Here is a 26,471-nt window from a genome sequence, read left to right as displayed (position 1 = left end):
TTTTGAAGAGTGCTTCTGGAATGTTCCAAGCAAGCCTACGTGTCTAGCAGGTCATGACTGTAGAGGGAAAAACAGATCTATAGAAACATGATAGATATACATACATAAAAACGCGCAATCTGCAGGTGTAAAGGATTGGTTGCTGTGTGGTTTGTTGTGGACGCAGGCCGCACATGAAAGTTGATGCGGGGCGCGTCATAGCTTTGGTGGGTGCAAGCGGCGTCATCCCAGCGTGCGCCACGTCGCCACCTTTCTGTCGATTGGTCTAGAAACATGCCTTGAATTGATTCATTGAATCTAGAAAATGTGCACAACCTGGTCATGAGCCCGTACGGCTCAAAACGCTACAAGCGCAACACAGACCTTTACGGTGTTGTACAGAAGAGCCTCACCTTTACCAGACCTGAGCTCCCATGATGAACCTTACTCCATATATCTCTGCGCCAAAACACCATACCTACACCCAAAAGTAGAGTACCGATCTGTCTATTTCTTCTTGCCCTTCGCCTTGCCCTTGCCGGTAGAGCCTGTCGACACCACGCTGCTGGCACGCGATGTTGCAGGGGAGGCTTTGCCCTTCACAGAATCGAGCTGCTTGTTCTATCGTTCATCAGCAGTTGTTCTTCATGTGCGCAGCTATACCAACCTTGACACCGTTCTTGCTCTTCTTCTTGACAGGCTCCTCTTCTTCCTCTTCGGTCTCCTCTTCTTCGAAGGAACGCTTGCCCTTCCCATTCTTGCTAATATCCCCACCTAGCTCGCGGACAACAGTCTGGATGAGTGTTGTGCAACGACGACCGATCTCTTGAGGCGTACGGCTGAGGAAGAACCAGTCGAAGCGGAACAAAGGCGACTCTCGTATCTCGTCGCGGATCTCATCGTAGATGGCGTCGCCCTCAACGCCGTGCTTGTGAAGCATAACAAGCAGGAAGCGATCCTCCTCTTCGGTGTAGACCTTCTTGTTCGTGGTCGAGACAGTGTACTTGATAGTCATCTGTTGCAGAGGCATTCTGTACATGCCGATCTTCTTCGCAAGCAGACGCTTCTTGTTCTCCGAATCACGAACACGCTGCTCACCTTCCTCAACAACATTGATGTACTTCTGCCAGTTCTCCAGCTGCTTGTACTTCTTCCAGAAGACCTTGGCGTACTCTTTGATCTCCTCAGCATTCTTGCCATCCACTTCCAACGCGATGCCTTCGTAGTTCGATCGCCCATCCTTAGCGGAGCCGTTCAGGAATTGCTGCAGGTCTCGCTTGTTCCACTCTGGAAAACCTTGCTCGATCAGTCGCTCCTTCTCAGCCTTCTCTTCTTCTGTTAATGGCTCGGCGTTGTCGATCTCCTTCTGTGCAAGCTCTTGATCAGCCTCGCGAGCCTCAAGGTCCTCGTCAGGGCCATCGGGAAGTGGTGCTTTAAGGTTGTTCTCCTTACGGTACCAGGCAGTCTCCTTGTCCTGGAGCTCTGCAAGCTTTTCCGGGAAAAACTGGTAGTCGTGGATGATAACCTGCTTGGGCGCACGTGGGATCCTGGGCTGCTTGCTCTCGGTCCGGCCTCCAGTCGCCAATGCATTACGGTAGTACTTGTCGATGCCGTAATTCTGCTCTTTGCGCTCGCGCTTTGTAGGGTTGATCCAACTGAGACCAATATCCTTCTTTCGTGGCTCAAACGTCTCACCGTTCCACTCATAAGTCGAATCAGATGTAAACTTCTGCAGATCGTCAAGGCCCAGCTTCTCATACTTCGAGTTGAGCTTTGCGGTTGCTGCTTCACCGCGTTTCATAATTGCGTCGAAGTCGTCGTCGGCCATTTCACCGTCCAAGGCTGGTCCAACAGGCCCCTTGCTCTTGAACACTTTCTCAGCACCGTGCTGGATCATGGTCAGAAGCTCATCCTTGGAGGCAGCGTTCTTGGCGGGTTGTTGTGCGCGCCCTTGCTGGATAACCAGCTGGTCAAGACGCAGCTTCTGAGCGGCGCGTTCGAGAACCTTTTCTTCAATGGCGCCCTCCGTTACAAAGCGGAAGACGTGCACTTGTTTCTTCTGACCGATACGATGAGCTCGGTCCATAGCTTGAAGATCGGCTTGCGGATTCCAGTCACTGTCGAAAAGCACTACAATATCGGCAGACGTCAAGTTAATACCCAAGCCACCAGCACGAGTTGTCAGAAGGAACAGAAACTTCTCTGAGCCTTCCTTGTTGTAGTCATCGATAGCGGCAATGCGGTCCTCGTGGGCGGTGGAACCATCGATACGACAATACTGGAAGCCACGCATCACCGAGTAATCCTCCATGATGTCCAGAACACGGCTCATCTGAGAAAAGATAAGGACTCTGCTGCCTTGGGCTTTCATGCGCTTCAGCAGCTTATCTAACATAACCATCTTGGCGGCGTTGGTAACCAGATGCTCGTCAGTCGTGTAGGGCGGACCGGGCTCAGCACCCTCGAAGAGATATGGGTGATTGCAGCACTTTCGCAATTGCATAACAATGTTGAGCAAGCGTGTCTTGGACTCCTTGTTGCCAGCACCGCCGTTGACTGCGTCGATATCTTTCTCAAGGATCTTCTTGTACCATTGAACCTGCATGTCAGACAGGCCGACGTACAAGTTGATCTCCTTTTTGGGCAGCAGAGACTTCTCGACGTCGGCTTTCACTCGTCGAAGTAGGAAAGGTCGCAGAACCTTGTGAAGCTGTTGCACAACTGTGTCCGAATCTTCGCTCTGCTGTGAGAACCATTCGTCGAACGCGGATGAATCACCGAAAACGTCCGGCATCAGAAAGTTGAGGAGTGCCCAAAGCTCGTGCAAATTATTCTGAAGTGGGGTACCGGTGATGAGGAGTCGATTTCGAGAGTTGAACATGCGGACCATCTGGGCGAGAGAGGACTCCTCATTCTTGATACGATGCGCTTCGTCGATGATGATGTACTCCCATGCAAATTTCTTGAGGGCTGCCTTTTCACGCAGAATCATCTCGTAACTCGTAATGCACACATCAAAATTTTCGTCCACCAATTCATCGCGGATAAGCTCAGCACGCTCGTCCTTGTTTCCTTGCAAGACAAGGACCTTAACCTCAGGAATCCATTTGGCAAATTCACGCCTCCAGTTGTCGAGAGTCGACTTCGGCACGGCGACAAGATGGGGTCCGCTGATGCCGCCAATGAAGCGAAGGTAACCAATGAAGGAAATGGTCTGCAGCGTCTTTCCAAGGCCCATTTCGTCGGCGAGAATACCAGAGATACCGTTCTCGTGAAGCGAAATCAGCCAGTTGAGACCAGCAACTTGGTAGTCACGCATAGTGCCGCCCTGGATATAGCCCGGCGACTCTCTGAAAACTGTCTCGTTGTGTGCGCCATGCTTCTCTTCGCGCACAAGCTCGGCGTCTTCTTCCTGCTCGGTCTTGCGGCGACGCTCGGCAGCGGCTCCGCCCTTGCGCACCTTGCTTGCCTTCGATTTTCTTGCCTCCTCTGCGTCTTGCGCGTCGATCCTGGAAATGATCTCCTTGATGTGAGGGTTCGGGTTCGTGTCGATGAAATGGCGGAAAAGATCGGTCAAACCTAGGAGGTACCGGAACCGCCGTACTGTGTCGTCTTCCTGTGGAGGCGCACCAGGTCAGCACTGTGGCTCTGGATGAGGCACGTCATGTGCTGTCACGTACCTTTGACACGCCCAGACGGTCGTGCTTCTTTCCATAAATGCTCTTGCGCATGTTCATCTCCTCGGCGCGTCGTTTCCTGCCGTCGACCGGCGCGTCTCCCGCGACACTGCTAGCTGTCGTGTTGGGTTGTGTGTCCGAGTCCTGCCAATTGTCAGTCCTGGGCAAGGGAACGCGCTTGAGGGGCCGACATACTGTGTAGTCGGGCGTGTCAAGATTGTACTGCGATTGCACAGTCAGCTTGTTTGCTCTCTATAGCCCTAAACCACTACCGTTCCTGCGCCAAACGAGCTCCGCGGGAGGCGCTTTTCATGTACGCGTGGGACTTACCCCGAACTTCTTGAAGCCGTTCATCTTATCGTCCTGATCCTGCATCTCGACGTCTTCGTGTGCAGAGGCGTCCGCCGTCGAGGGGTCAGACCCGCGTCCGTTGCTCTTGCGCGCCATGTTGGCTGTCCGCCGCGTATTGACCGTGAAGATGCTCCTCGAGTACGGCGCAAAGACGGCTGAAAAGCTTCCTGATTATTTGAGGCGTGTCGGCGATGGGAGTGGCGGGCGCGTTGGGGTCGCGGTAGCGCGAGGTGGAGTCGAGTGAGCAATGCTCTCTTGAAGTGCATAGCCAAAAGTCACTAGCGCGGCGCTACGGCGGGCCATTAGACCATTCGCGTCTATTCATGGTGGCCGCGTTCCCTCCTTTTTGACCGGCCATCACAAGAACACAGAGAAGAGCTGTAAAGACAATGCACTCAACGCGTCAATTTCTCTCTTGGTTCGGGACTTCTTCTTTTCTATACCGTGCTTACTCTCAGAACACGTCTATCGCACGCGTTTTTAGGCCATGACGTCAAATCCATGAAGGGAGAGTGTCCTTCCTGGACATAATCAGGACGAAGTGCTCTGAGCCACAATTACACTACAGAGCTTCCGAGTGTAGAACGGAACGTTGGTTTCCTTGTATCAATCATATTATCTACTGCTCAATACAGTGCATTGCTTCATATCATGACTGCCGTTGCTGGTATCTTTACATCTTCATCCCACTAACGGCGAGTGCCTCTGGCTCGCCTTCCTCATTCTCGTACAAGGCGTTCGCTTGCACTTCTCTCAACCACAACCGCCAGCTCTTATCCACGCATTTCTCGTTCATCTTCTTACAGCTCTTCGCTTCTTCCTCACTCAAGTACTGCACTTTCTGCCAATCTCCCCCCGCAAACCCCAGTGCCTTCGCCAAAAGCTCGCAGTTCGTCTGTGTATACAGTGCTCGATAAATTGCCTCTTCAACTGACCTTCCCATGCAGGTGAACCCATGCTTGTGCTGCAGTACTACCGGCGTTGACGGATGGAGCTTGCGAGCCAGCGCTTTCCCCAAAGGTTGGTTTTTTATCAGCATGTCCGGTGTCACTTCGACTTTCCCAACTAAATCGCGGTACGCATCTTGCGCATCGAAGACGGGAACACCCTTCGACGAGCCGCCAAGGAAACCGGCCATATGGAATACCGGCCTCACCGGCACCTCCGCTAATGTGAACGGTATCACTGTCTCGCTGTGCGAGTGGACTACACAGTTGATTTCCGGGAAACGACGGAATATTTCACCATGGATGAAGCGCTCCGAGTACCCTTGTGGTGCGTTGGGGTCCACGGGCGTGCTGTCCCGCACTCTGTACGAGATAAAATCTTGCTGCGACTTCACCAGAGCAGGTGCGCCAGGGTCGTAGGCTGCGATCAGGTACTGATCCGGCGCCATAGGGTGACGCAACGAGATGTGGCCGAATGCATCGACAAGGTGGTGTTGGTGGAGGATATGGTTTGCACGTATGAGGAGGCGGAGCCCCTGCAAGAGCGGCGCCGGAAGGTCTGTCATGGCCTTCGTTGTTGGGGAGACAATGGAAGGAGCAATGGATCTGGGTGGGTTGGTCGGAGTAGAGATATGTGGTATCGATGTTGGAGTCCTCGAGATGACGGGACGATGCGATGCTTTGACCGTGTCTATGTCCGTTGGACGTGCTGGCGGTTTTGTAGGGATGTAGACCGGTGTCGTTGGCTCTGAGATATCGGTGCCGAGCACAGGGTTGAGGGTACGGTATACCAGAGGTGCGTTATGAAAGCCGTGGCTTGTAAGATTATAGTCGCGTACGGTTACGCGGTCATCAAGAGCTTCAAGGCTGTATGTATATGTCATGTGAGATTATGAGTCCCCCCAGGAGTCCTAGCTCGTATAAATCCGACAGCAAGGCGATCTTATACTCATTGCGTCTTGTTCCTAGCTTTTTCTGGTGTAACCATCGTCGTCTTAAGTCGTTTCGGTGCAGCTATACTTGGTCTAGGACCTGAAACATGACACCCAACTTTGTTGAAACTGCAAGGAGTGTCACCGGAACCGGTGGGCCTGGTGTCGGCTTGTCAAATATACTCCGTATGATATTGTTCGTCGTGCATCGTTGATGGGAACACCAGCTGCGGGGTTCGTGAGGGGATCCGGACGTAATCATCTCCTGCGGGCGTCCGACACGTTCATCGTAATCATTGTCGCATGTATTCCAAATCGATGACTTGAATCGTCTCCGTCAAATTTGAGTGTTAAGAAATAACTCTGTGATTAAAAGTTCACAGTATTGCGCGTCTTTTTGTGAGCCTTCTTGTTGAGGCAAGAGCGCCAGTTCAACGTGTACATCGACACATCGCACATCCACCGACAACCTGCTCCGTTAGGATCGTCAAACTACGCGACTATGGTCTTGAACTGGCTCAACTGGATCATTGCAGTCTCTACAGCAGCTTTACTGGCCTTCTACTACGATTTTAGGAGCTGGCAGAGCTATGGTGCGCAGGGCAAAGCAAACTCATGCCGCAGCGCTGACGCTCCACAGGAACTGGTGGCACACCGCCAACACTCCAAGGCTATCTGAAGATACGACGATGGGGTTTGTATCTCCTCTACAAAAGACAGGATCTGCTCGACCCATCACCAATCCCAGATGCAGGTGTAGCATACATTGCCCCTGGCAAAGTACCTGTGCGGTCAGGTCGTCCGCCAAAGAGCACTCGCTGGACACTGCCTCAACGTCAATTCCCACAGCCTATAACCAAGAATGCATTGGATGAGCTCACGAATCTCATGCAGACCTTTGCCAACACAGCGCCGTACTCTGAATACATTGAGACGCGACCAAGCAAGACCGAAGGCGGCACGGGTCCTGCAATCTATGTCAAACCTGATGTGAAGACCATCAATCCGGTAGCGCACAAGATATTCTACGAAGTCGCCCACGTGCACCCTAAAGAGAATTCGCTGCATGTGTATGTAAGCCCCAAGGATGCAAAGACGGTTGTGAGTCGAGGCTGGGGCCAACGCTTTCCAGTTACTTGGTTGGCGCCTCCAAGCTGGATCATGGTGTATGCTCCGAGAGATGAGAGGGAGCTAGAGGTTGTGAAAGAGATCGTTAGAGCTGGAATTTGTCATGCGGTCGGCATGGAGGTCTCCAATATACAGCCGTGAATGCGGGTGTGAAGTTACATGAACAACAGCAATTTGATAACAGAAGGCTGATGGAAATGGACAATTCATGATACAGGATTTTCGAAACATCAAGCATGGTCTCTTGGAAACCCGATAATACGAGAAAGCGCCTAGGGCATTCCTTGCATTCTGTGTGGCACAGCAGACAATGCACCTCACATCATATGTCTCTCTGAACAACCAATCGGTGCAGCATCAGAGACACCGAAGTATCGCTTTAGAGCGGAGATCCGATGTCTTGCAGATCGCTGGGGCCACCCGCTAGCTCAGGTCCGCTTGCAGGAGGACCAGTAGATCCCTGGCTGCCCTGCACTTGAGTTACGTATATACGACATTCCAGCTGTTTCGACTACAACCTATCTTTCTTCCTTTTTTATTCAAACTATCATGGGTAGCATCGACACATCCATGAAAGTCCTAATAATCGGAGCAGGTACGACTTCCACTTATCATAATCAACACACTCTTAACAGATTCTTCAGGTCCGGCTGGTTGTGCCCTAGCACACGGACTCAAGAAAGCTGGCATTGCTTACCGTATATTTGACAAAGGTGAAGATGTATACCGACACCGTCACTGGGCATTCACCCTCGGCTGGGCACGACCATATCTTCTGAGCCTCTTGCCCGACGAGGTCGGGTGCAAACTAGATACCTGCGCCGTTGATCCTAGCATTGATTGCGCAGCCATAGGGGAAGACAGGATCGTGTTGTACAACGGGCAGACGCGCGAGGAAGCATTTGCATTCCCAATTCCAAGAGCGAAGGAGATGAACATTCGGAAATTGCGCATTTTGCTCGCTGACAGCCTCGACGTACAATATGGGAAAAGGTTCAGTCATTACAAGATACTCCAAAACGGCGCAGTCAAAGTTTTCTTCGAGGATGGATCGAGCGAGGAAGGTGACGTTGTGATCGGCATCGACGGCGCAGGTTCGAAAGTCCGGCAGTGTCTGATCGATCATGGCGCTGCGCAGGAGACGCTTCCGTTTGCACTCATGAACTTCAACGCGTCGTATTCTAAAGAGCAGGCTCTTTTCATCAAACGGCGTCTACATCCCCTTGTTGATATCGCGATACACCCCGCGGGCCACTACATCCGGGCCAATGTGCTGGATATGCCTGACGTCGACGACCCGACAACGTGGACATTCCAGATACTTTCAACGTGGCCGCTGAAAAACGCGGAGGATTACGATAACGATGTGGATCGTTTGAAAAGACTAAAGGCGCACGTTGCGAGGGATGGGTGGGCAGAACCGTACAAGAGTGCGATCGAGTGGATACCGGAGGATACGCCTGTGATCAAAGACCAATTGAAGATTTGGAAGACCCAACCTTGGGACAATCAGGGTGGGAGAGTCACGTTGTGCGGTGATGCAGCGCACGCCATGACGTTTCGTATGTCCGAATTGTCCAGTACATTGCAACCAAGTTTACTAACGTCATATGTTAGATCGAGGTCAAGGCGCAAATAATGCCTTTTTCTCTGCCCACAGCCTTGTAGAAGCTCTGAAATCGGTACAGAATGGAACCGCAACACTGGCGGACGCGATAACGGCTTATGACGAGAGCATTTTGAAACGTGGCGCGAACGAAGTTCAAATCTCGAAATCCCAAAGTTTCTACACGCACGACTGGCCCAACTTCATTAACAGTCCGGTCATGACGTTGGGGACGAAGCCAAGTCACGCAGCGAAAAGCGAAGGGTATCAATGAATATGTTGCTCGATTAATCCGAATGGTTGTTTAGTCTTGATACGTACAAAAGTGCATTTGGAAAAGTCACAGAGTTATTGTTGAAACTTACGAGACTCGTCCTCACTGATGCGATGAGCGACCACTAATCCCAAGGGTCCACCGTCAATAGCCACAAAGTCGTAGGTTGTCTCCTTGAGAAATGATACATCACCGCCCTCCACTCCTGAGAAAGTTACAGTGGAGGGGAAGGCCGCCGCGATAGTGACAAGACTCTTCAGACCAGCTGCCAAGCAACGAAGGAGTAAGACGCTAGGGCCCGCGAGAGATGGATGGAGGGCCTCTGCCATATTATAATATCCTAAGTGTGTGGTGTGTCAAGCAAGGCTAGTGATAGCGAGGAGAGTGTTCTGGTTGGCGCTGCGGGTTCGAAGGAACATGTCGCGCCAGACAAATCCGGAGGAACTATATGAGCACTGCATGTATCAACTTCACTGTGCAAGTTACAAGGCTTCAGCGGAACATTGGGGCTGTGGATTTAGCCTGAGCAATTTCTTTGCCGAAGTTGGGAGAAATGAGAGTTCAGCTTATCGTCTATATTTTGATGCATTTACAAGGAGATCTATAAAACCAAAAGGAACGCGGTCTTTATGGTTTAGAGATACGGAACCAAGCCGTTTTTGCTATAAAAACCCAGTCAACGGTGTTCCAGACTGAAAGAATCAATTCCAAGAAACGCCCGACCAACGAAACAACATACCTAACCTTTGTAGACCGACGTGCAGACAAATTATCTTTTGCCATTAATTTGCCCCAATCTTGTTGGAGACGGGTAGCATGACGCGAGGTCGGATACTGGAGCAGCTTACGTCCTTTCCGGACCGACCTCTTCCGTAGTCGGTACGTCGGTGAAGCGCAGCCTGAGACTGCAGATCCATGCCACTCCCTCCAGTACTGTGTCCTTTAGCATACTTGCTCACTGGTTTGGACGTGCTGCCGGTGGCGTGTTGCGCATTAGCTAGTCCACCTTGAGTGGTGGGACGCTTGACAGGCTTCCACGGGCGTGTTTCATGCATCCTGTGCGGCTTAGATGAAGGCTTGATGTTCCTCTCACGTCCAACACCTGAATGGTCCTTGAGGGTAGACTGGACCTCACTCTTTGTGTCAAGAGTTTTGTCCATACGATATAGTTGGTCCGATGATGTAGCAGTAGGATTGTTCGATGGCTCGCTATTGTGAACACGCGATCTCAGAGCTTGAAGAGCTTTGTCAAGGGTAGAAATTGTATATGTATGGCTTGTGGGATTTGCTGCGCCATTTTGGAGAGAGGAAGAAAAGTCATGAGGAAGCTGTTGTGTAGTCTGTGCAGCTGTGGCATTTGTCCTCTGAGCGAAGGAGCCCGAGAGTGAAACTGTTGCGAATGGAGGAGTCATTGACTGTGTCTCAATAGATGTATCATCTAGATCGATGAGATTTCGGATCTGCTCAGGTCCTTCGTTTGGCTTAGGTGCCAACGCGGGCCTTAACATATCCACCGTACGTGAATGGTCATGACGACGGTTAGATGTAAGGGGGCGGAAATCCTGCGACGCTGGAGGCTCCATCGAGAGTTGTCGCTCGTTGTCACCTTGACCCATGCGTGGTCGTAGGAATTTCGATGCTCCGACACATATGGCCATCTGATCTCTGTACCAATCTGGCACCCAAGGGAACCCTAGCTCCTTGAGCTTTGCACGGTCGGGCATCTCGTGCTTGTACCTACAGCCTTGCTGCATGTAGTCGCAGGAGTTGTGCCTTATCCAATGTGTACAGTACTCCTTTTTAGATGGGTCAGGCTTGATACCAGATGGATTTGGCGCGCCAGTGGTCGTCTGATGTAGCGATACCAATTCAGAGGATGTGAGCGTTCCGGCTGTAGGCGCTGTGGGTCCTTGAAGGAAAGTATGCTTGAACCGTTGTCCAGTGAGATCAACCGAAGCAGGAGATGTCTCTCGAAGAACCGGCGTTAGGTGCGCTCTCCTATCAATATCTTGGCGAACAGCGTGGTCGGGCGACAAGTATCCAGTTTTCGTTGGTGATACTGATCGGCAGGACTGGACGTCAGCGGAAGCTCGAGTTGAGAGCAGCAATGCGGGCTGATGAGTCTGTCCGACCAGCTTCCAGCCTTCTTGGTCGTGTCGAGCAGGCTCAAGTCGAGACGGCAAGTCTTGAAGCTGATACGGCAGCTGGTCGATCGGGATGAGAGGGACCTCGACATTGTTGCGAATGATGGAGTAGCGGACTCCTAGCGGAAGAGCCATAGCTACCTATAGTCGACTAATTCTATAGTCAATTCAATGGTGTGCGGATGTTATAGATCGCAAATACCGGAGGTGGTTGTTCTATAAGTAGGTAGGCGAAGGTGTCGCCTAACAATTGTCTGAGTATGTTGGTACTTGTTTCAGGCAACAAACTTGCCTCTTGATGTTTTCCTCCATTACTGCTTGTCTGTTTGCTACATGTGTCCGATTCCTTTGCAATCCCCGCAGGGATGAACAGACAAAGGCTCGTTGCAGTGTCACGTACTTTTACAAAGTTCAATGACATTTGATCTTCCCAATTGATATCTTCGTGAAGTTTCCATCGTTGTCAGTGATTTGAACACGGTACATGGTTGAACACAGTCGCAAGAGTTGTCCATAAAGGACGATAAGTAGCTTGCTAGCGTGTCGTTGTAGTGAACATGGGTTCTGTGTCGGTGAGCGACAAAGGACGGGATTGGATTGTAGCAGGGTCTTTCTGCCTACTCACAAGGAACACAAAAATGCCGCCAAGAGGGCCGTAATAGCTGAATCTGTCTCCCAAATTCATCTTGTTAGATCGAGCTTGCTAAATCTTCCTTTTACAACTACACGGCTTTTCTTTTAGGCGTTTACGATTCTACTTGGTCTCTTGTGTTCTCCAAAGAATACAGCAACTGAATAGTTGTTTGGCAGCTTGCCCGACCACTGGGTGTGTGCTGGAATACATGGAGTTTGACAGCTAGCCGACCTCTAGTATCATGTTCACGACCGCGCCTCTAACAACCTAGACTGTGGCCAGATAGCGGCGCAGGTGAAGAGGTCGATCTTTCCATGACAACAGATCTTGTGCTTCGCACAATTTGAGTCGCGTCCTGAGCCCGTCGCAATATGGCATAGGCCGCTGGCTCACTTGGTGGCCAGACGCTGTAGCTTCCAGGGACTCTAACAGTGCCGAAGCACTGCATTGCAGTGCACGTGCGGTACACTGACCAGTCTTGGCGGTAACAGCATTGTTGTACCAATCTGACTGGACAATAATGAGGGGTTTCTGTGTCGCAGGAGATGTGATGAGCGTGTACTATTTTGTGGTGTCCGGAGGATTTGACTGGCTGCTGCGTGGTGGATGAGGTCAAGAGCCGGAGTTTCGACGCATCCCTGCGGCTAAGAGGCCTAGCCCCTGCATCCATGTGTCGATCTGTGGCACCTGGATACCGAACTTTCTCTCCCACCTTAAATCTTCCGACAACACCGACATGCTGCTCTGATGCGGTCATGATGTCCAAGTATTACGGTAATATGATACGTTGTGTATTCGCGGCGGCGATGTTCGCAATCCAACGAACGCTTCGATTTTGTAGATCGAACCCCTCGGCAATCGGACGTGCTAGCCCCGTAGAGGTACGGTCGCGCGATGGCACTCATCTGCGATGTCAGTACCTAGGTTCTTGTGTGGGATAGGCACAGCCCAGCCTCACACGAGGTCCGAGAACCTTATTTAATCTGCTTTGACATTCCACCGGGCGGGACCTAGTGCTTCGTCGGAGGAGACACAAGAAAAATTCTGGGACCGTCCGAAAGATCGTGGAGCTATCTCCAGCAACCTGAATCCCATGTTATGATACCGACAAACTTTAGGGCTAGGAAGCAACAAGCTAGCAAGCCCTCCTGCAATGGCGCACTACGATGCGCCATGTCCGAGTAGGTAGCGAATGATTCCACGCGCTATGTCGTACATGACACGAGAACCAAAGTTCACACGTTCTCTGTCAACAATAGCGCACTCTGGGGCCGGAACATGTTCATGGATTTGCGGGATCGTGAACTAGCCGTATGGCTGAAATGATCCAAAACGCTAGCGCAGACGCACACCTTGCACATGGGGCTATTCCAGCACGATAACGACTTTATATCCTGTGCACGAAGTTGTCCTTGTGCCTCTTCCAGGCGAATATCCCGTCAATGGCTCTCAGTAGCAGGTTTGAAACAGAACGGGTCGTCGCTTTTGGCTGATATCATTCATGGCCATGGAACAGAAGACCACCTCGGATAGCCGCCGAGACGAAGTGCTCGCAGTGGCGACTTTGTTCTTCTTTCTTTCGTGGGCAACAGTCGGTCTACGATTTTATGTGCGTGGGAAGCTCATGCACACTTGGGGTCTGGATGATACGTAAGTGTGCACCGTTACTATGTCAGACAAGATACTCATTCGTTGTTCAGATTTATGGGTGCTACTCTTGTAAGGCTCACACAGTAAAAAGCACAATGACGTTGCTCACAAACGTAGGTGATCTTCACGGTGTATCTAGCATTCCAAACGGTCGCAGCGATTTACGGAACAGGCCGACACCGGTGGGAGTTGGAAGATGATGACGCGAGAATCGCTCTTCTGGTAAGCAACTTGAGCTCCAAGAGTGTGGCGTGTCTAACCACTGATAGTTCTGGTATCTCTGTGAACTGATCTACGTCCTCGCCAACTGTACCCTCAAGTTTTCGATCGGTTACTTCTATCTTCGGGTCGCTGTACAACGCTGGCACGTCTGGACTATCAAGATCTTGATGGCTGGTACAATCTTCTTTTCACTTATCTACTTCTTTCTGGCAATGTTCCAGTGTACCCCTAGTAAGTCATCTGTCCAGATTCCCCGTTGGCCGGTTTATACCTCGTATTGTGGTGGAATATATAGCTACTCTCATTTTGACATGGCTCTATCTGGTCAGCTGCTGACTCTACAAAAGTCTCCGAAGTCTGGAACAATCACCCTGCATCCGACAAATGTTTGCCAGCAGGCCCGACAAAAGGCATCACATATGCTCTTGCAGCCGTAAACGCCACTGCAGACTGGGCTCTTGGAACTCTACCTTTCTTCATTGTCTGGGATCTTCAGATGAAGCGAAAGGTGAAAATACTCGTTGCTGGCATCTTGGCCTTCGCCGCAATCGGTAGCACAGCAACAATCGTCCGCATGTTCTACATACACACGCTTATGAATGGACCTGACTTCTTGTATGCGACTACCGATGTCGCTATCTGGAGTACAGTCGAGCCAGGCATTGGTATTGCTGCCAGTAGCATAGCAACTCTACGTCCGCTCTTCCGGCACTGGCTATGGCGCTTGGGGCTTGCATCTGCCCCTGGGCAAAGCAACACCTACTATCCTTCGATTTCCGGCCAGAAACGGAAGGATCGCCGTGGCTATCGACGAAGTCTCAGTCCATCTGATCTGGTACCTACTGAACGTGGTGGAGTCACTTCGACAGAGATAAAAGGACCGACAACACAATCCACAAATCACGAGGGAATGATCACACTCCCCTCCATCGTCATCGAAGAAGAAGATTATGTACAAACACAACCTGAAGGCTATATCCTGCAGACCACTACTGTGCGACAAGATTTCGACGACCCTGCACCACGCCTGCACCTTCGAGATAGCCTCAGGAACAGCTTTACCAGAGGAACCATTCTCAGCCCCGGCAATAATCGGGCATTTTAATCAATAATGCCAAAACCGTTCCTGCCAAGCAGCGAACGGTCCACATACAGGATAACATAAGAGGCCAGAGTATCCGCAAACCCTTATCCAATGTTTGGAAATCTACAACCCGACTTCACGCATCATGCTCGCTTGAATTTTCCACGATTCGAAGTCTCGATGCGTCTGGCTTCGATTCGAATCGTGAGACAACACGATCACGCCATCGACTGTGGGTTGTCTCACCACCAGTGCAGCCACCCCGTGATGAAGATATCGTGAACGAAGCGGCAAAAACATATAACTGCATTAGAGAGATCCAACGACGCGACGCACTTAATAACGATCGCCACTCGTGCTGCTTGCAATGCCGACCTCCACGGCAGCCACCACAGCCACCCCAGCGAACGCTACAGTCCTCACAAATGCATCGCATATGCCCACGATCACTCGATTTCACTATCTTCTTCAGCACAGCAAAAGTCTCGTATGTGCCCACGGCCCATACACAACCTATCCCAATACCACTGTCTTCACACGTGCCACGAACCCACCCGTAAAACCCTTCGGACCTTCTTCGAGATGTATGGCCACCTCGCTCGCAGCGGCTCAAGATTGTATTGGCAGCGCGCAACTCCCCGGACCCGCGAAAGAAGATCTGCACGTTTTCAAGCATTTATGGGATACGACTGTCGAGCTGCTGGAAGAGGTGCTGGCCACAGGCGATTTAGACCACGAGTCGTTTGGATGGGGAATCTGGGCGTTATGTGCGGGTTACGTGTACCCTCACTCGGAGACTTCGTACGAGATGTTCGAGGAGCATAAGCATCGCTTGCATGAGGCGCTTTTGGCGCTCCCCGCTCTTGACTCGCCGAGGCGTAAAAGAGAAGAGCTTGTCGTGCCCGGTGAGGGAAAGGTCGAGGTTCTCGCGAAGGCAAATAGGCAAGTGCATATTTGTGCTAGCTTGGTACTCCAGAGGTACAGGCAGGAAGGGTGGCATCGGATCAGATGGTGGCACGGGATCAAGGTCGCAGATAGGTGGATTGCGAGACTGGGTATGGGGAATGAGGCGGAGCTTGTTGACAGAAAGGATGAGAGCGGATTGGCAGGTGCAACTGCAGGGGCTGGAGAAAATGTCAACGGCAATTAAAAACCGGCGCATCTGCTTCCCTCGGTTGTACCATGGCAGAATGTGTCAATAGACGTAGAACGTTCTCAAATCAAATCATCAAATGAAATCAGGGCAGATATTGTAGAGAATCCAGAATTGTCTCGACAAACAGTGCAATGACAACATCACACCTGCGCATATAAAAAACATCACGCACGCACGACTTTGATGGATATAATTCACATGCTTTATGTACTTTGGCCTCTCTTATCATTTGTATATCATACAATCTAACTCTTCTAAGAACCACCAGCAGCAGGTGTAAAGTCAGTAGTTGTCAGATCAGGGTTTCCCGGCACAATGAACTGCTTGTCTTTTTTCAGCGTAGCCAAAAAGTCGTCGCTAACCTTCAAATGGTCCTTCACAATCTGCTTGGGCGTAAGGCCCAGCCACTGGTTGACACTGATGTCAGAGTATGTGCTTGCCTGCAACACCTCAAGGAAGATCAAAGTCTCATTACCGGTGTTCTCGAGGTAGTGTGCATTCGGGACAGGTACGTATCCGACGTCGCCAGCAGTAAAGTCAAATGTGCGCGAGGAACTAGGTGCTTGATACACTGTGAGGCGAGCCGAACCCTGGAGGAAGTATGTCCACTCGTCAGAAGTGGTGTGCCAGTGCATCTCGCGCATCGCGCCAGGCTCGATGGTGATCAGTGCAGTCGAGAAGGTGTCGGCAATAGGAAACGTAGTGGGGTCGAGGATCTTGATAGATCCACCTGGGACCTTCAGTGGCTGCTGCTGGGAAAAGTGGTACGTGTACTGTGTCTGCTTGGGGATGATACCAGCGGAACCCGTGACATTCTGTTCGCTTATATTCTTAGGTGCTGGAGTGCCTGGAAAGATCCAAAGCTGACCCTCCGGCAGATTGTCGAACGTCTTGGTTGTCGTGCGGAAGTTCTTGGCTAGGACCTCCTTTGGATTGCGCTCCATGAGCTCAGAGAGAAGGAAGGTGTTGTCCTCGGAGAAATCGCCACTGTCGAATACGAGTAGGAACTCACACCCGGTGTCGAAGGCCTGAATGGAGTGCGGGATTCCGGGTGGGAAGAACCACACATCACCCTCTGTAACATCATCGACGAACGTTTCGCCAGCTTCATTCATCGACTGAACACGGACGCTACCATTGAGCCTATGTTAATTAGCCTAAATGTCAGGAGTCAATTATCAGGCACCTTTGGAACTTACATAAGAGCCCACTCGCCCTGCTTGTGCCAATGAAGCTCACGATAAGCGTTTGGACTCAGCCGCATGTTGACGCCTGCCATCGCTGTTGCAATGGGCAGCTGGCCAACGTTCTGGTTCCGTGCCCACCCTGCACCAGCCAGGCCGTGGCGATTGTGCGATAGGCCGAAAGGCCACTTTGCATTCCCCACGTCACCCGAATCAGTAACAGGCGGAGCGAAGATGTCGCTGTTAAGAGCATCGTAAACATCGGTTCTGCCATGTGTGAGTCTCTGTTCAGCTATCAAGCTCAGTGTAGCTTTCCATCTCACCTTGGGCCAGGATCTGTAGGTCCAGTCGTGCCACCTCGAATAGGCTGAGGGTTCTTCACGTTGGTGAGGTCAATGTAAAGACCTTTGTCAGGATCTGCAGACTGTCCAGTCCCAAGCTCAAATTCACTAGGTGGGACGACAGTCGATTCCGTGGAGATAGGATTTGATGATTCATAGCCGATCAATGCTTCAGAACCGCGCAGTGAGCCTACCGCCCCTGAGGGCGTAGCCTGAGGAGCAGGAAGTGCGAAGGCTGAGCCAGCCAAGGACGACAGAGCGTGTACAAGAGAGTACTTCATTTTGGGAGAGAGTGAACGTGTTGCTTTGCACAGCTGAGTCGGACTGGTGCTTTCCACAGCGGCTCGACCACATCTTTTTATACTTGAGGACGCCGGTAAGAAATCAAACAGCGTGGTCATCGTCGCCACATCATTGGATCAATGCCATGCACATGCGACTTACTGAATAGGCCGGTAAACGTGGCCCAAGTTTAATCAACTGACGTCAAGATGCCGGATTCCCGATTCCATGGGTGAGATATGCAGATGGCGTGGAAAAAGTACGTGAGAGTTTAGCTTTACCATGATCAAATTAGGTTCATACCCTTGCACCAGAGGGTATACTCGGCGCCTGCCGGCAGCAACAGCGGGTGGCTGAATGCCAGTCATTGGCTATGCCCCGCATGAATGACCAGGGACAGTGCAGTGGCAGCTCATTACTGGTATCGCTTGTCTTCATTCCTTGTAAAGGAGTGAAGACGAATATCGTACCTGGTCGTTGATTCCTAGTCCTCTCTGTCACACCGGCTCTTTCCAGGTCCTTCGGTTCTCCGTCGGCGGAACTCACATACTGTCATTGCCGCATATTCCCAAATTACAGGAGGAGTCCTCCGGATGATGGTTTGCATATCATTCCGTAGAGTTTTACTAACATAGGTACCTCGAGGAGGCGTATGGGAAATTCTTTTCTCCCCAAGGACATCGTCCCAGCATCGTGCCGCAACCCGACGCTGATAGCTGTAACGCCGCGGTCTAAGTGCCGCGCGTTCTACTCAATGACGATGTTGCTAGCCGGGATGCCGGGACATGCGGCATTAAGGCCGGCGGGATTGGATGAAGGTTACCGTCGTGCCACCAGCATCGGGATCCCAGATCCACTGTAAAGCTTGTTCCAAAGCTTCGTACTGCTTATTATGTCTTGGTAAGTTTTAAAGCCAACCCTGTTGGAAACATCATCGCTGTGCTACGGTGAGGATGGATGGTACGAGCACCGACGCAGGGTGACCCGTGCTGTTGTCCCAACAGGAAGCGATCAACTGCACTGTTTCCTGCTAAAATGACAGTTGCGTTTGCCGGATAAAATCCGAATACAGCTCTCCATATTCTATGTATTGTCCATGCGACATGTGCTTGGAGTGTAGATAAACTCGTCAAAGCCGTTGGATACGACTCACCGCCAGCAGTTTCCCTTCGGCTGACATGCTTGCAACATGGTCACTTGAAGAGTAGTAAAGAAGGATGACATGGATGAGATCCATCTCCCGGATACTTTCATATCTTTGCTCGCTCATATGAAGGCTTACAGACCAGACCCAGTGATTAGACGGGGTCCGCCCTATTTTCATCCCACAATAGCGTGTTAGATCATGGACATGTGACCAACTATGTTATTTCTGGCGATAGCACTGATTTCAACTCCTAAGATGTTCAATTTGAATCGTGTTGAAGTAGCGGAGATGTCGAGGCGGGAAGGCTTGCGGATTGTGCTGTATAGCGCGACGAGCTGGACCTCTGTCTGGCAGTCGCGACTTCTAAGCTTGATGTGTCTTGCAGCACAGTATAGCGACCAGGAGTAATCAATCAACTGCACCCCCATATCGACTATCTGTGGACCTAGAGGATGCTGTTGCGCTTCTGGGTGACGGATGGCACGCGACACGACCAGAAATGTAAGGAGCGGCCGGCAAACGTTGTCAGGAGTAAAGTCTTTGTGCTTGTTGCTCTCGTTTGCATGAAAATCTTTGTTGCCCTTGGAATTAACATGAAGCCCAAATATCGCTATGTTTGCAGCGAGAATTGAACTCAGTCACAAGCGTTGAGACGAAAGTCTGGATATCTTTGAGTGAGCGTGTGCTCTCGACGATACCTTCAGAGTGGGTCTTCTAGGTTAGCAACCGAATAAGTATTTATCAAAAGTCTGTCAACGTACCTTATTCACTTCTGTTGCGGAAATGGCAAACAACAACACAAAAACCAGGTTCGCTTTCACCTTCACTATGGCCAAGCTCGAACTGGTGCCTTCTATCCTCGCGTTTGACTGTCCAAGCTCTAGCCCCACTCGCACGTAAACATCGACCGCGCCTTCCTCTGCTTCACCGTAGAGTTTTGTACCTCGTCGCCACCTTGTAATCTCGCACCCGGCCCACGTACTGTCAGAATACTGCACGTAACCTCTCTCGAAGACAGTCGAGTCTATTACGCTCCAGTACGACGATTTCAAGAGCCGTACAGGCCGCATTCATCAAATCATGGCCAAGAGCAAGAAGTCCAAGACGGGTGCACGTTCGAAGCCAAAGACCGGCTGGGGTGAGCCTGCGCGCGCTGGTACGTTGCCCTTCATGAAGTCCGTGAGCTTGCAATTGCTAACGGATCTCGCCAAGGTGACGAGCTTTTGATTTTGCCTAGAGGCCGCTCACTTAAAGCGACCGAAGAATTGCATGCAAAGCCTGTTGAGAAGGCCATAGCTGCTTCCTCAGAAACTGGTCAGACATCTGTTGCGAAGCAGTACCTTGGCAATGAGTCTTTGGAGGCGACCACCGAGACAACATCGGGCCAGCTCGATGGTGCTGATGAACAGCTGAATGTATATGACGGCGACGTTGAAGACGGTGAGTGATCGTAGCTAAGCATTGCGATATGACAGCGCTCATCGAACTCAGGTACCGAAGCTGCACAGCAGATGGTCGACACGCCCGTCTCTGCTGAGCAAGATTTGAAGCTCGCATCCGACGAATCATATGAGCTTGATGATGAGGAGCCAGCTGCCAATGGAGAGCATGACAGTGAGGATGGTAAGTAATGCACGCCCTTCGACGAGACAACATCTTTAATAACTGTTCCATAGAAGATTTGCCAATCTCTTCTTCAATTCCACGGCTCGTTCCGGCTAGCAGACATCGAGCCAAAGCCCTCCGCGAAGGAACAGAGACCATCCGCCCCCACCCGTCAGATGCGGCCAAAGTCATCGTGACGTACCACTACAAGGACCCAGCTGGAGGAGTCTATACCCAGGATACAGTGCTGCCAGAGGTAATTCCAGCCCCCGCCGACGCATCAAACGAGCCTGGCAGTCTCATTTTCCCAGACGTGGGGACCTCCAAGGTCCCAAGGACGAGGAAAGGATCGCCGTGGACGCGTGTGCCGGGACAGTCCCGGTACGAGTGGACTCGCGGCGAGGGCGATCAGAAAGAGATGTGGCGCATCAACATCTTTTTCCGTCGCCTCCGCCGAGACACTTTTGAATTCGAAGACATCTATGTCAACACGAAGATCCTCGAGACGGTCGACCCCAACAACAAAAGGTTTCGCACGTCCTACAACAAGTGGGTCTTGCAGTTTGCGCGTCGTCGCGATGCGACCTACACACAAAAGGTCGTGAGAGTCCACTGGAGTGTTCCAGAGCGTCGCGCCCTCTACGCCGGCATAAACACTTTCTGTGCCAAGTTCGGCATCCACCGCTTCGGCTTCACAGAGGACTGTAAGCTGTCCACCAGGCAGCTGCAGCTCCTTGCCGACGCCGTCAACGCCACGCAGAACCCCCTGCGCCTGGTGCCACGTGGTGTGGATGCCGTCCGCGGCCAGATCGTGTCCGCCCATGACAGGGCGGCGCCCAAGAACAAGGCCGTGTTCGAGCTGCTGGTCACTGCCGACAAGCTCCGTGCCCGGATCGCCGCCGGCGAAGTGCTCCCGCGGGCGGAGCGCAAGCCAAAGGCGGCGATCCCGCTCGAGGACTTCCCGGTGGAGGTTCCCGTGGCGGCTCGTAGTGTCGCGGATCGCGACAGCAGGAAGCGGAAGCGGACTGCTGCCGTTGAGAGCGATACGGAGCCGTCGAGCTCTGAGCTGTCGGAGCCGCCGGAGTCGGAGGTGGGTGAGGACGATGTGGCGGAGAGGGACGGGTGGATGACCACCGAAGAGGAGATCCTGGAGGGGGAGAGTGAGGAGGGGAACTGGTCAGACACCAGTGAGGAGGTGGTGGACGGGGAGGAGTGGGAGGAGGCGGAGGCTGAAGAAGCTGGGGCGCCACCAGCGAAGAAAGCCCGCACCGCATAGGTGAGGCTGAGAGACCACGGGGGCGCGATTGAGGAATACCAGGGAACGAGGAAGACAGGACACCGGCTTGAAAGACACCGCGCTATACGAACATGGACGCAAACGCGAAACCAGGGGCGAGGTAGTCGCCAAGACACGACGTCTGTACTATAGATGTAATAATGAAGCACTTGTCAGCAGCATACTCACTTAAACGAGAACAAAACGACCTTGAGACGTGACGTGAAGACACCACAAATAAAGACAAGAGAAGTACTAGAAGACGGAGGGTGGTTCATTAGCTCTTGACATACACCAACCTAGAACCCAAATGCATCCAGCAGACTATTCGCATCCGGCTCCTGGAACTGTGTCGGCGGTGGCTTCTTGGGCGCAGGCTTGGCCGGCTCCTCCTCTTCCTCGCTTTCCTCGCTTTCCTCGTCCTCTTCGTCGCTCCCGGCTTCCTCATCTCCATCCTCGTCCTCCTCTTCAGCATCACTACCCTCCTCAGCAACACCACCCTCATTCTGCGCCAACTCGTTCCTAACATGCTCCCTGGCCGGCAAATCCGCAACCACCAAGCTACTCCTCCTGCGCAGCAACTTCCTGGGATCAAAGTCGAAATCCGCCGCAGCCTGATGCGGCCCATTGGCGCGAAAACTGTCGCGGGGCAAGAGCGGACTCAGCGGCGGACGCCCGGGCACCGTGCGCGGCGGCGGCGTAAGCAGGAACTCCCACTTGCGCACGAGGTCGAGCGCGAGCACGTCGCAGCCCATGCGCGTGTACAGCGCGGCGGTGTGCAGCACAAAGTCCCACTCCTCGCGCATGCCGATCATGGTGGCGCCGCGCAGGGTCTGGAGGGATTTCTCGCGCAGTTGCTTGTAGAGGACGACGAGGGCGGGGTCGTCGGTGAGGTAGGATTTGGAGTGGAAGTTTGGGGTTTGCGGGGGCGAGAGGAGGCGCGAGAGCGGGGTTACGAGGGAGCGGACGGCGGTGTCGCGACGTCCGAGGAGCCAGTAGGCCCAGGTTGCGAGCCAGCGGTTGCCGTCGCGGGCGGCTTCGGGGAGGATTTTGTCTCGTAGGAAGTTGAGGAGGACGGGGTGGTCGTCGCCGCCGTAGACGCGGGCTACGGCGATGGCGAGCTGGGTATCGCCGAGTTGGTTATAGAGCACTTGGACTGCATCTTGGAGATGGTCGGCAAGCAGGAAGAAAGCTGCCGCGTACTCGAATCTTCTTCTTCCCATCAGGGCGTACGCATTCTTCAAGGCGGCAGTCTTCCATCGCTCTTCTTGGAAATTATTAGATAGCAGTCGATGGGTTGCACCTTGTTCTCGGGACCATGTCGCGATGCGCCACAGACTGACCAAGACGGCCTTCTTGTGCAGAGCAAGATAGTATAGCGAGCAATCGACCGGGTTCTTCTCGTCAGTTTTCGTGTACTCGTTGCGGGCAATGACCTCGAATTGTGCGCGCTACGACGTTGTCAGCCTAGAAGATTGATCATCTGGGCCAGAGGAGTAACTTACCAGTGCATTGATGTCAGACATCCACATGAACACGCCACACTGCCGCGCATGCTGCCACATCATCTTGCCGTTGAAATGTCTGCTCACAAGGTCAAGCAAGATGTCCTGACTTCCCGAGTGGAAAGCCCACACTGTCTCACGCCATGAGAGAGGCTCCTTCTGTGCATCGCTCAGGACGTGTTGCCGGAAGAAAAGCATGAAGCGACCCGCGTTGTCATCGATAGATCGCCTATGCTTCTCAACCATGCCTATACATTCTATGATATCTGCAAGACGGAACTGTTCGCGGCTCGACAAGAGAGGCATTTGCTTGGTCGTTAGGAGGTCTTTGAGGTTGGCAGCTACCTCCTCCGTCACGGTCTCTGGGTCCTCGTTGTCAGAGAAATCGTTGTAAGAGGACCGCATCTCCTTCCTCGAAGCGGTCATGTTTGTCTGTCCAGGTTAGCACTCACTTTTGCGGTGTTGAGCGTTGACTAACCTCATCTTCAGAGAAGTCCTCCGCTGAAAAGCCAAGAGAGCTGTCAAACTCCTCGCCCTCTGTCCAAAACTTCAGCTTCTGGTAGAGACGCAACAAGATCTGCTGAACAAGCATGACCTTTCCAGACAGCACACACTGCGACAACAGCTGAGGATGGTACGCGGGGAGTGTACCATTGAGTCTGCTGACTGCCGTGAAAATGTCAATCGAAGCAGTCTTGCGGGAGATCATCCTCAGACTGGGGAACAGCCCCTCGTCCACCCTGACGTGTTCGTCCTGGATGAAAAGCTGGTTTCCGGCTCCAATGACAAGGTTGCCACTGCCTAACCACACCGAGTCACCGATAGGATGGGGTGTAATATCGCGAATGCGCACGTCGCGAATCTGGACCCACGATGGACCTGCGTTGAGGTAGTCATAACGCAGCTGCGCGTAGATGACCACCCGGTGTGGGAAACCAACAGCTAGAATTGACTGATTGTCCGGAGTAGACGACCAATCAAGATCTTGGATAACGCCTTGTCCGGTGAAAGTCTCTTCGTACTCAAGCTGCGCACTCCTGGTGTTCCAGATCGTCAATGTCGTCTTCTCGGCGTCTACGAGTGCTGCCTTCCGAATCGATGTGCCACTCGCCAACGATGGGTTCTGCATGTTGGTCTCGACGGTCGAGGTAAGAAGCCAGTCGATCTTGCGCGCTTCGGGATCAACACGAGCCGTCCATGACTTGATAACTCCAGACTTGCTGTAGGATATTGCGATGTCTCGTGCAAACGTATCGAGGAAGCCTGAAATGACTGGCGCTGAACCGGCAGGGTCGACTGGCAGTACAAATGCAAGGTCCTTCTCCGAGCCCAGGTCAAACGTGCTGTATTGCTCAAAAGAGACATCAGTGTGTCCATTGGTGTAGCCATTAGTGTGAGGTACAACGCTCGAGCGCTTGCGACCAGTGGCAGGATCATGAGCGAGTAAAGGCATGGTGACTTCCCAGCAAATGCCTTTCATTTCGGAGCTGATCGTCGCGATATGGACATAGCGGCCACCAACTTCAGTTTCAGGAATAGCGAGTAGACACAGAGGCTTGCCCTGCAATTTGTACTCGAGCCTCATGACTTCCACTGCTAGAGGGCCCCGTGTGTCCCATAAAGCAATGTGATTGTGATGCAGGAAGACCAAGAAGTTGCCGTCTTGCAGTAGTGCCGTTCTGTGAATATGCTCGCTGACCTTGACGGTACTGTGTCGGTGTAGAGTTGTTGCGTGCTCAGCCGGCCTCTGGGTCCATACTATGCACTCGTCGGTGACTGTTCGTGAGACCAAGGCTCGCCCGCTTGCCGTACGGTTGACCTTCTTTATGGCATGTGAGTGCCCGGTCCAGATGGCTTTCCGTTGTATGCGCTGGGTCTGCGGGGACGGATCGAAGAGGTAATCGATTCGCGACTCGAGCCACTCTATCCGGCCATCGAAGTGGTGTGATAGCAATGTGAAGTCAGAGTTGGGCGCGTCGCCGATAAATGCATAGAATTGGACGTTGTCTTCGAGAGCTTTCGGCTGGTTGGCAAAGTGCAGATGTAAGCCGTCAACATGCGCAATGTTGAATACGTCGGTGACCTTCTTGACCCTGGCACCAACATTTTCAAAGCCCCATGCTGACATGTTTCCATGGTCGTCAAGCACGACACAGATCTCCGGACTCCGGTTGGCGACTTCGATCAAATGGTGCAGGGCTACGCCATGACTCTTCTCCTCAGCCGAGGCCTGTGCCATCGCTCTCTCCGTCGCGTGTGTGAAGTGCTTCCCGTCAATGAAGAACGCAAATCGCTTCTGCGACTGCTTGTCCTGCGATACCAGCCCTGCTTCGATCGAGCCCAGTAAATCCACTTCTGTCCACAAATGCATACCATCGACTCCATGGTGCTCCCCAGGCACCCATACCCTCACCTTGTAGTCTGCGCATATTGTGTACAGTACGTTGTCGGTTGTCTGGTCCTTGTGAGGATGCCGCCAATGTATGCCCGTGATGGCCTGAGGATGTGGAAGGTAGTAGTGGTCAAACCGCTCGTCTGCCGAACCGAATGCGAGTCGTCGCCAGATCTTCAGCAGCCGGTCGTATCTGCCTGTCGATGCAATCAATTCAGCGTCTGGGGAGAAATGGGCAAACTTGACGGTATTGGCAAGCTGCTTCGTCCAGATCCGCTCAATTGTGCCGTGTGTGTTGAAGAGGGTGAGCGCTCCGCTACCAGCGAGCAGCTCGTCTGGCATCCCCCATGAGAGTGTCGTTATCGAGTCGTCTGGGTCCGGAAGAGTCATGCTGCCCTGCAGCGACCACTGTTGCTGTCAGCAACCATTGCACAAAGGCTTGTGCGAGTGCTAACCTTGTAGACGCCATACTCAACGCTGTATGGCTGATATATGTAAATGTTGCGCGTCGAGCACGCAGCAAGCTTGCCAGTCCCTTCGTCGACCGCGACAGCTTCGAGCTCATCTTCCTCGTCGATGTAGATGGTCTGTATAACGTGATCGGGGCGGTCGAGGATTATAAGGGAATTGCCAGAAATGTATGCCTAGTGGACTACCCGTCAGTCACTATAGTGTTCGTTGTGTTGGCGCGCAGACGTCGTACAATGATTTGGACCCCCTCCCACAAGCCGTGGGCGACAGCTTGCAGCTTAGCCTGCGGCCGTCCAGGAAGTATGCCGCGCATCGAGTTTCTTTGGCGTGTCGCTACCGGTGCCGCATCGTCTCGTATGGCTTCAGGCAGCCAGAAAAGAGTTGTGGAGGTCAGGTGACGTTGCGCGTCGTGTTTGGTCTTGAGCTTGTTGATGCACAGCGACAGGTGCTCAAGCTCACGCGCTGGCCCCACTGTGTCGTCACT

The 26,471-nt window shown here is 52.4% G+C and overlaps 11 protein-coding genes across 11 annotated transcripts; 5 read left to right on the top strand and 6 right to left on the bottom strand.

The window, feature by feature from the left end:
- Positions 1-194: 194 nt before the first annotated feature.
- On the bottom strand, positions 195-4,241 carry C7974DRAFT_392408 (SNF2 family N-terminal domain-containing protein). Its single transcript, XM_046141677.1, has 5 exons — positions 3,987-4,241; positions 3,852-3,878; positions 3,660-3,800; positions 647-3,595; positions 195-600 (listed from the first exon to the last, which is right to left on the bottom strand). Exons 1-5 carry the CDS (start codon positions 4,101-4,103, stop codon positions 487-489), a joined length of 3,348 nt encoding a protein of 1,115 aa, XP_045998016.1. The 5' UTR covers positions 4,104-4,241; the 3' UTR covers positions 195-486.
- Positions 4,242-4,680: 439 nt separating this feature from the next.
- C7974DRAFT_433343 (class II aldolase and Adducin N-terminal domain-containing protein) lies at positions 4,681-5,520 on the bottom strand (the record flags this gene model as incomplete). Its single annotated transcript, XM_046144916.1, has 1 exon — positions 4,681-5,520. The coding sequence occupies one exon, from the start codon at positions 5,518-5,520 to the stop codon at positions 4,681-4,683; it is 840 nt and encodes a 279-aa protein (XP_045998015.1).
- A 597-nt stretch (positions 5,521-6,117) lies between these two features.
- On the top strand, positions 6,118-7,548 carry C7974DRAFT_168106 (uncharacterized protein). The gene is made up of 2 exons (XM_046136094.1): positions 6,118-6,479; positions 6,527-7,548. Exons 1-2 carry the CDS (start codon positions 6,389-6,391, stop codon positions 7,153-7,155), a joined length of 720 nt encoding a protein of 239 aa, XP_045998014.1. The 5' UTR covers positions 6,118-6,388; the 3' UTR covers positions 7,156-7,548.
- Positions 7,318-8,931, top strand: C7974DRAFT_168092 (uncharacterized protein). The gene is made up of 3 exons (XM_046136093.1): positions 7,318-7,609; positions 7,659-8,576; positions 8,632-8,931. The coding sequence occupies exons 1-3, from the start codon at positions 7,564-7,566 to the stop codon at positions 8,892-8,894; spliced, it is 1,227 nt and encodes a 408-aa protein (XP_045998013.1). The 5' UTR covers positions 7,318-7,563; the 3' UTR covers positions 8,895-8,931.
- Positions 8,932-9,395, bottom strand: C7974DRAFT_168062 (uncharacterized protein). The gene has a single exon (XM_046136092.1). The coding sequence runs from the start codon at positions 9,221-9,223 to the stop codon at positions 8,969-8,971; it is 255 nt and encodes an 84-aa protein (XP_045998012.1). The 5' UTR covers positions 9,224-9,395; the 3' UTR covers positions 8,932-8,968.
- Positions 9,396-9,559: 164 nt separating this feature from the next.
- C7974DRAFT_168030 (uncharacterized protein) lies at positions 9,560-11,402 on the bottom strand. Its single transcript, XM_046136091.1, has 2 exons — positions 11,241-11,402; positions 9,560-11,189 (listed from the first exon to the last, which is right to left on the bottom strand). The coding sequence occupies exon 2, from the start codon at positions 11,171-11,173 to the stop codon at positions 9,677-9,679; it is 1,497 nt and encodes a 498-aa protein (XP_045998011.1). The 5' UTR covers positions 11,174-11,189; positions 11,241-11,402; the 3' UTR covers positions 9,560-9,676.
- A 1,702-nt stretch (positions 11,403-13,104) lies between these two features.
- C7974DRAFT_168024 (uncharacterized protein) lies at positions 13,105-14,822 on the top strand. Its single transcript, XM_046136089.1, has 5 exons — positions 13,105-13,322; positions 13,373-13,391; positions 13,440-13,544; positions 13,592-13,775; positions 13,892-14,822. The coding sequence occupies exons 1-5, from the start codon at positions 13,174-13,176 to the stop codon at positions 14,647-14,649; spliced, it is 1,215 nt and encodes a 404-aa protein (XP_045998010.1). The 5' UTR covers positions 13,105-13,173; the 3' UTR covers positions 14,650-14,822.
- On the top strand, positions 14,823-15,884 carry C7974DRAFT_168025 (uncharacterized protein). Its single transcript, XM_046136090.1, has one exon. The coding sequence runs from the start codon at positions 14,996-14,998 to the stop codon at positions 15,776-15,778; it is 783 nt and encodes a 260-aa protein (XP_045998009.1). The 5' UTR covers positions 14,823-14,995; the 3' UTR covers positions 15,779-15,884.
- Positions 15,885-15,971: 87 nt separating this feature from the next.
- On the bottom strand, positions 15,972-17,630 carry C7974DRAFT_392401 (RmlC-like cupin domain-containing protein). Its single transcript, XM_046141676.1, has 3 exons — positions 17,292-17,630; positions 16,984-17,235; positions 15,972-16,927 (listed from the first exon to the last, which is right to left on the bottom strand). The coding sequence occupies exons 1-3, from the start codon at positions 17,588-17,590 to the stop codon at positions 16,039-16,041; spliced, it is 1,440 nt and encodes a 479-aa protein (XP_045998008.1). The 5' UTR covers positions 17,591-17,630; the 3' UTR covers positions 15,972-16,038.
- A 2,188-nt stretch (positions 17,631-19,818) lies between these two features.
- C7974DRAFT_471429 (uncharacterized protein) lies at positions 19,819-21,619 on the top strand (the record flags this gene model as incomplete). Its single annotated transcript, XM_046146506.1, has 4 exons — positions 19,819-19,894; positions 20,002-20,178; positions 20,230-20,361; positions 20,415-21,619. 4 exons carry the CDS (start codon positions 19,819-19,821, stop codon positions 21,617-21,619), a joined length of 1,590 nt encoding a protein of 529 aa, XP_045998007.1.
- Positions 21,620-21,874: 255 nt separating this feature from the next.
- C7974DRAFT_392396 (RAVE protein 1 C terminal-domain-containing protein) lies at positions 21,875-26,433 on the bottom strand. Its single transcript, XM_046141675.1, has 5 exons — positions 26,220-26,433; positions 25,972-26,160; positions 23,603-25,924; positions 23,125-23,556; positions 21,875-23,070 (listed from the first exon to the last, which is right to left on the bottom strand). Exons 1-5 carry the CDS (start codon positions 26,298-26,300, stop codon positions 21,919-21,921), a joined length of 4,176 nt encoding a protein of 1,391 aa, XP_045998006.1. The 5' UTR covers positions 26,301-26,433; the 3' UTR covers positions 21,875-21,918.
- Positions 26,434-26,471: the final 38 nt, after the last annotated feature.

The sequence above is a fragment of the Boeremia exigua genome (genome assembly GCF_020726555.1).
Source record: "Boeremia exigua strain MPI-SDFR-AT-0100 chromosome Unknown C7974scaffold_5, whole genome shotgun sequence".
NCBI lineage: Eukaryota > Fungi > Ascomycota > Dothideomycetes > Pleosporales > Didymellaceae > Boeremia > Boeremia exigua.
Note: the sequence above shows the minus strand (reverse complement) of the source record. Positions and strands in the feature narration are given on the sequence as shown.

What these genes read in the sequence shown, in the direction of transcription:
- C7974DRAFT_168106 (XM_046136094.1), top strand. Translation starts at nt 6,389, where the DNA reads ATGGTCTTGAACTGGCTCAACTGGATCATTGCAGTCTCTACAGCAGCT. An exon ending in TAGGAGCTGGCAGAGCTATG is followed by an intron (nt 6,480 to 6,526) that starts GTGCGCAGGGCA and finishes GACGCTCCACAG; the next exon opens with GAACTGGTGGCACACCGCCA.
- C7974DRAFT_168030 (XM_046136091.1), bottom strand. Translation starts at nt 11,173, where the DNA reads ATGGCTCTTCCGCTAGGAGTCCGCTACTCCATCATTCGCAACAATGTC.
- C7974DRAFT_168025 (XM_046136090.1), top strand. Translation starts at nt 14,996, where the DNA reads ATGCCGACCTCCACGGCAGCCACCACAGCCACCCCAGCGAACGCTACA.
- C7974DRAFT_168062 (XM_046136092.1), bottom strand. Translation starts at nt 9,223, where the DNA reads ATGGCAGAGGCCCTCCATCCATCTCTCGCGGGCCCTAGCGTCTTACTC.
- C7974DRAFT_168024 (XM_046136089.1), top strand. Translation starts at nt 13,174, where the DNA reads ATGGCCATGGAACAGAAGACCACCTCGGATAGCCGCCGAGACGAAGTG. An exon ending in ACGCGAGAATCGCTCTTCTG is followed by an intron (nt 13,545 to 13,591) that starts GTAAGCAACTTG and finishes AACCACTGATAG; the next exon opens with TTCTGGTATCTCTGTGAACT. An exon ending in AATGTTCCAGTGTACCCCTA is followed by an intron (nt 13,776 to 13,891) that starts GTAAGTCATCTG and finishes ACTCTACAAAAG; the next exon opens with TCTCCGAAGTCTGGAACAAT.
- C7974DRAFT_392408 (XM_046141677.1), bottom strand. Translation starts at nt 4,103, where the DNA reads ATGGCGCGCAAGAGCAACGGACGCGGGTCTGACCCCTCGACGGCGGAC. An exon ending in ACCGTCTGGGCGTGTCAAAG is followed by an intron (nt 3,596 to 3,659) that starts GTACGTGACAGC and finishes GCGCCTCCACAG; the next exon opens with GAAGACGACACAGTACGGCG. An exon ending in AGAGCAAGAACGGTGTCAAG is followed by an intron (nt 601 to 646) that starts GTTGGTATAGCT and finishes GATGAACGATAG; the next exon opens with AACAAGCAGCTCGATTCTGT.
- C7974DRAFT_392401 (XM_046141676.1), bottom strand. Translation starts at nt 17,590, where the DNA reads ATGAAGTACTCTCTTGTACACGCTCTGTCGTCCTTGGCTGGCTCAGCC. An exon ending in CCTACAGATCCTGGCCCAAG is followed by an intron (nt 17,236 to 17,291) that starts GTGAGATGGAAA and finishes CACACATGGCAG; the next exon opens with AACCGATGTTTACGATGCTC. An exon ending in CAGGGCGAGTGGGCTCTTAT is followed by an intron (nt 16,928 to 16,983) that starts GTAAGTTCCAAA and finishes TAATTAACATAG; the next exon opens with GCTCAATGGTAGCGTCCGTG.
- C7974DRAFT_168092 (XM_046136093.1), top strand. Translation starts at nt 7,564, where the DNA reads ATGGGTAGCATCGACACATCCATGAAAGTCCTAATAATCGGAGCAG. An exon ending in AGTCCTAATAATCGGAGCAG is followed by an intron (nt 7,610 to 7,658) that starts GTACGACTTCCA and finishes CAGATTCTTCAG; the next exon opens with GTCCGGCTGGTTGTGCCCTA. An exon ending in AGCGCACGCCATGACGTTTC is followed by an intron (nt 8,577 to 8,631) that starts GTATGTCCGAAT and finishes GTCATATGTTAG; the next exon opens with ATCGAGGTCAAGGCGCAAAT.
- C7974DRAFT_392396 (XM_046141675.1), bottom strand. Translation starts at nt 26,300, where the DNA reads ATGCGCGGCATACTTCCTGGACGGCCGCAGGCTAAGCTGCAAGCTGTC. An exon ending in TTGAGTATGGCGTCTACAAG is followed by an intron (nt 25,925 to 25,971) that starts GTTAGCACTCGC and finishes TGACAGCAACAG; the next exon opens with TGGTCGCTGCAGGGCAGCAT. An exon ending in TGTCTGACATCAATGCACTG is followed by an intron (nt 23,071 to 23,124) that starts GTAAGTTACTCC and finishes ACAACGTCGTAG; the next exon opens with CGCGCACAATTCGAGGTCAT.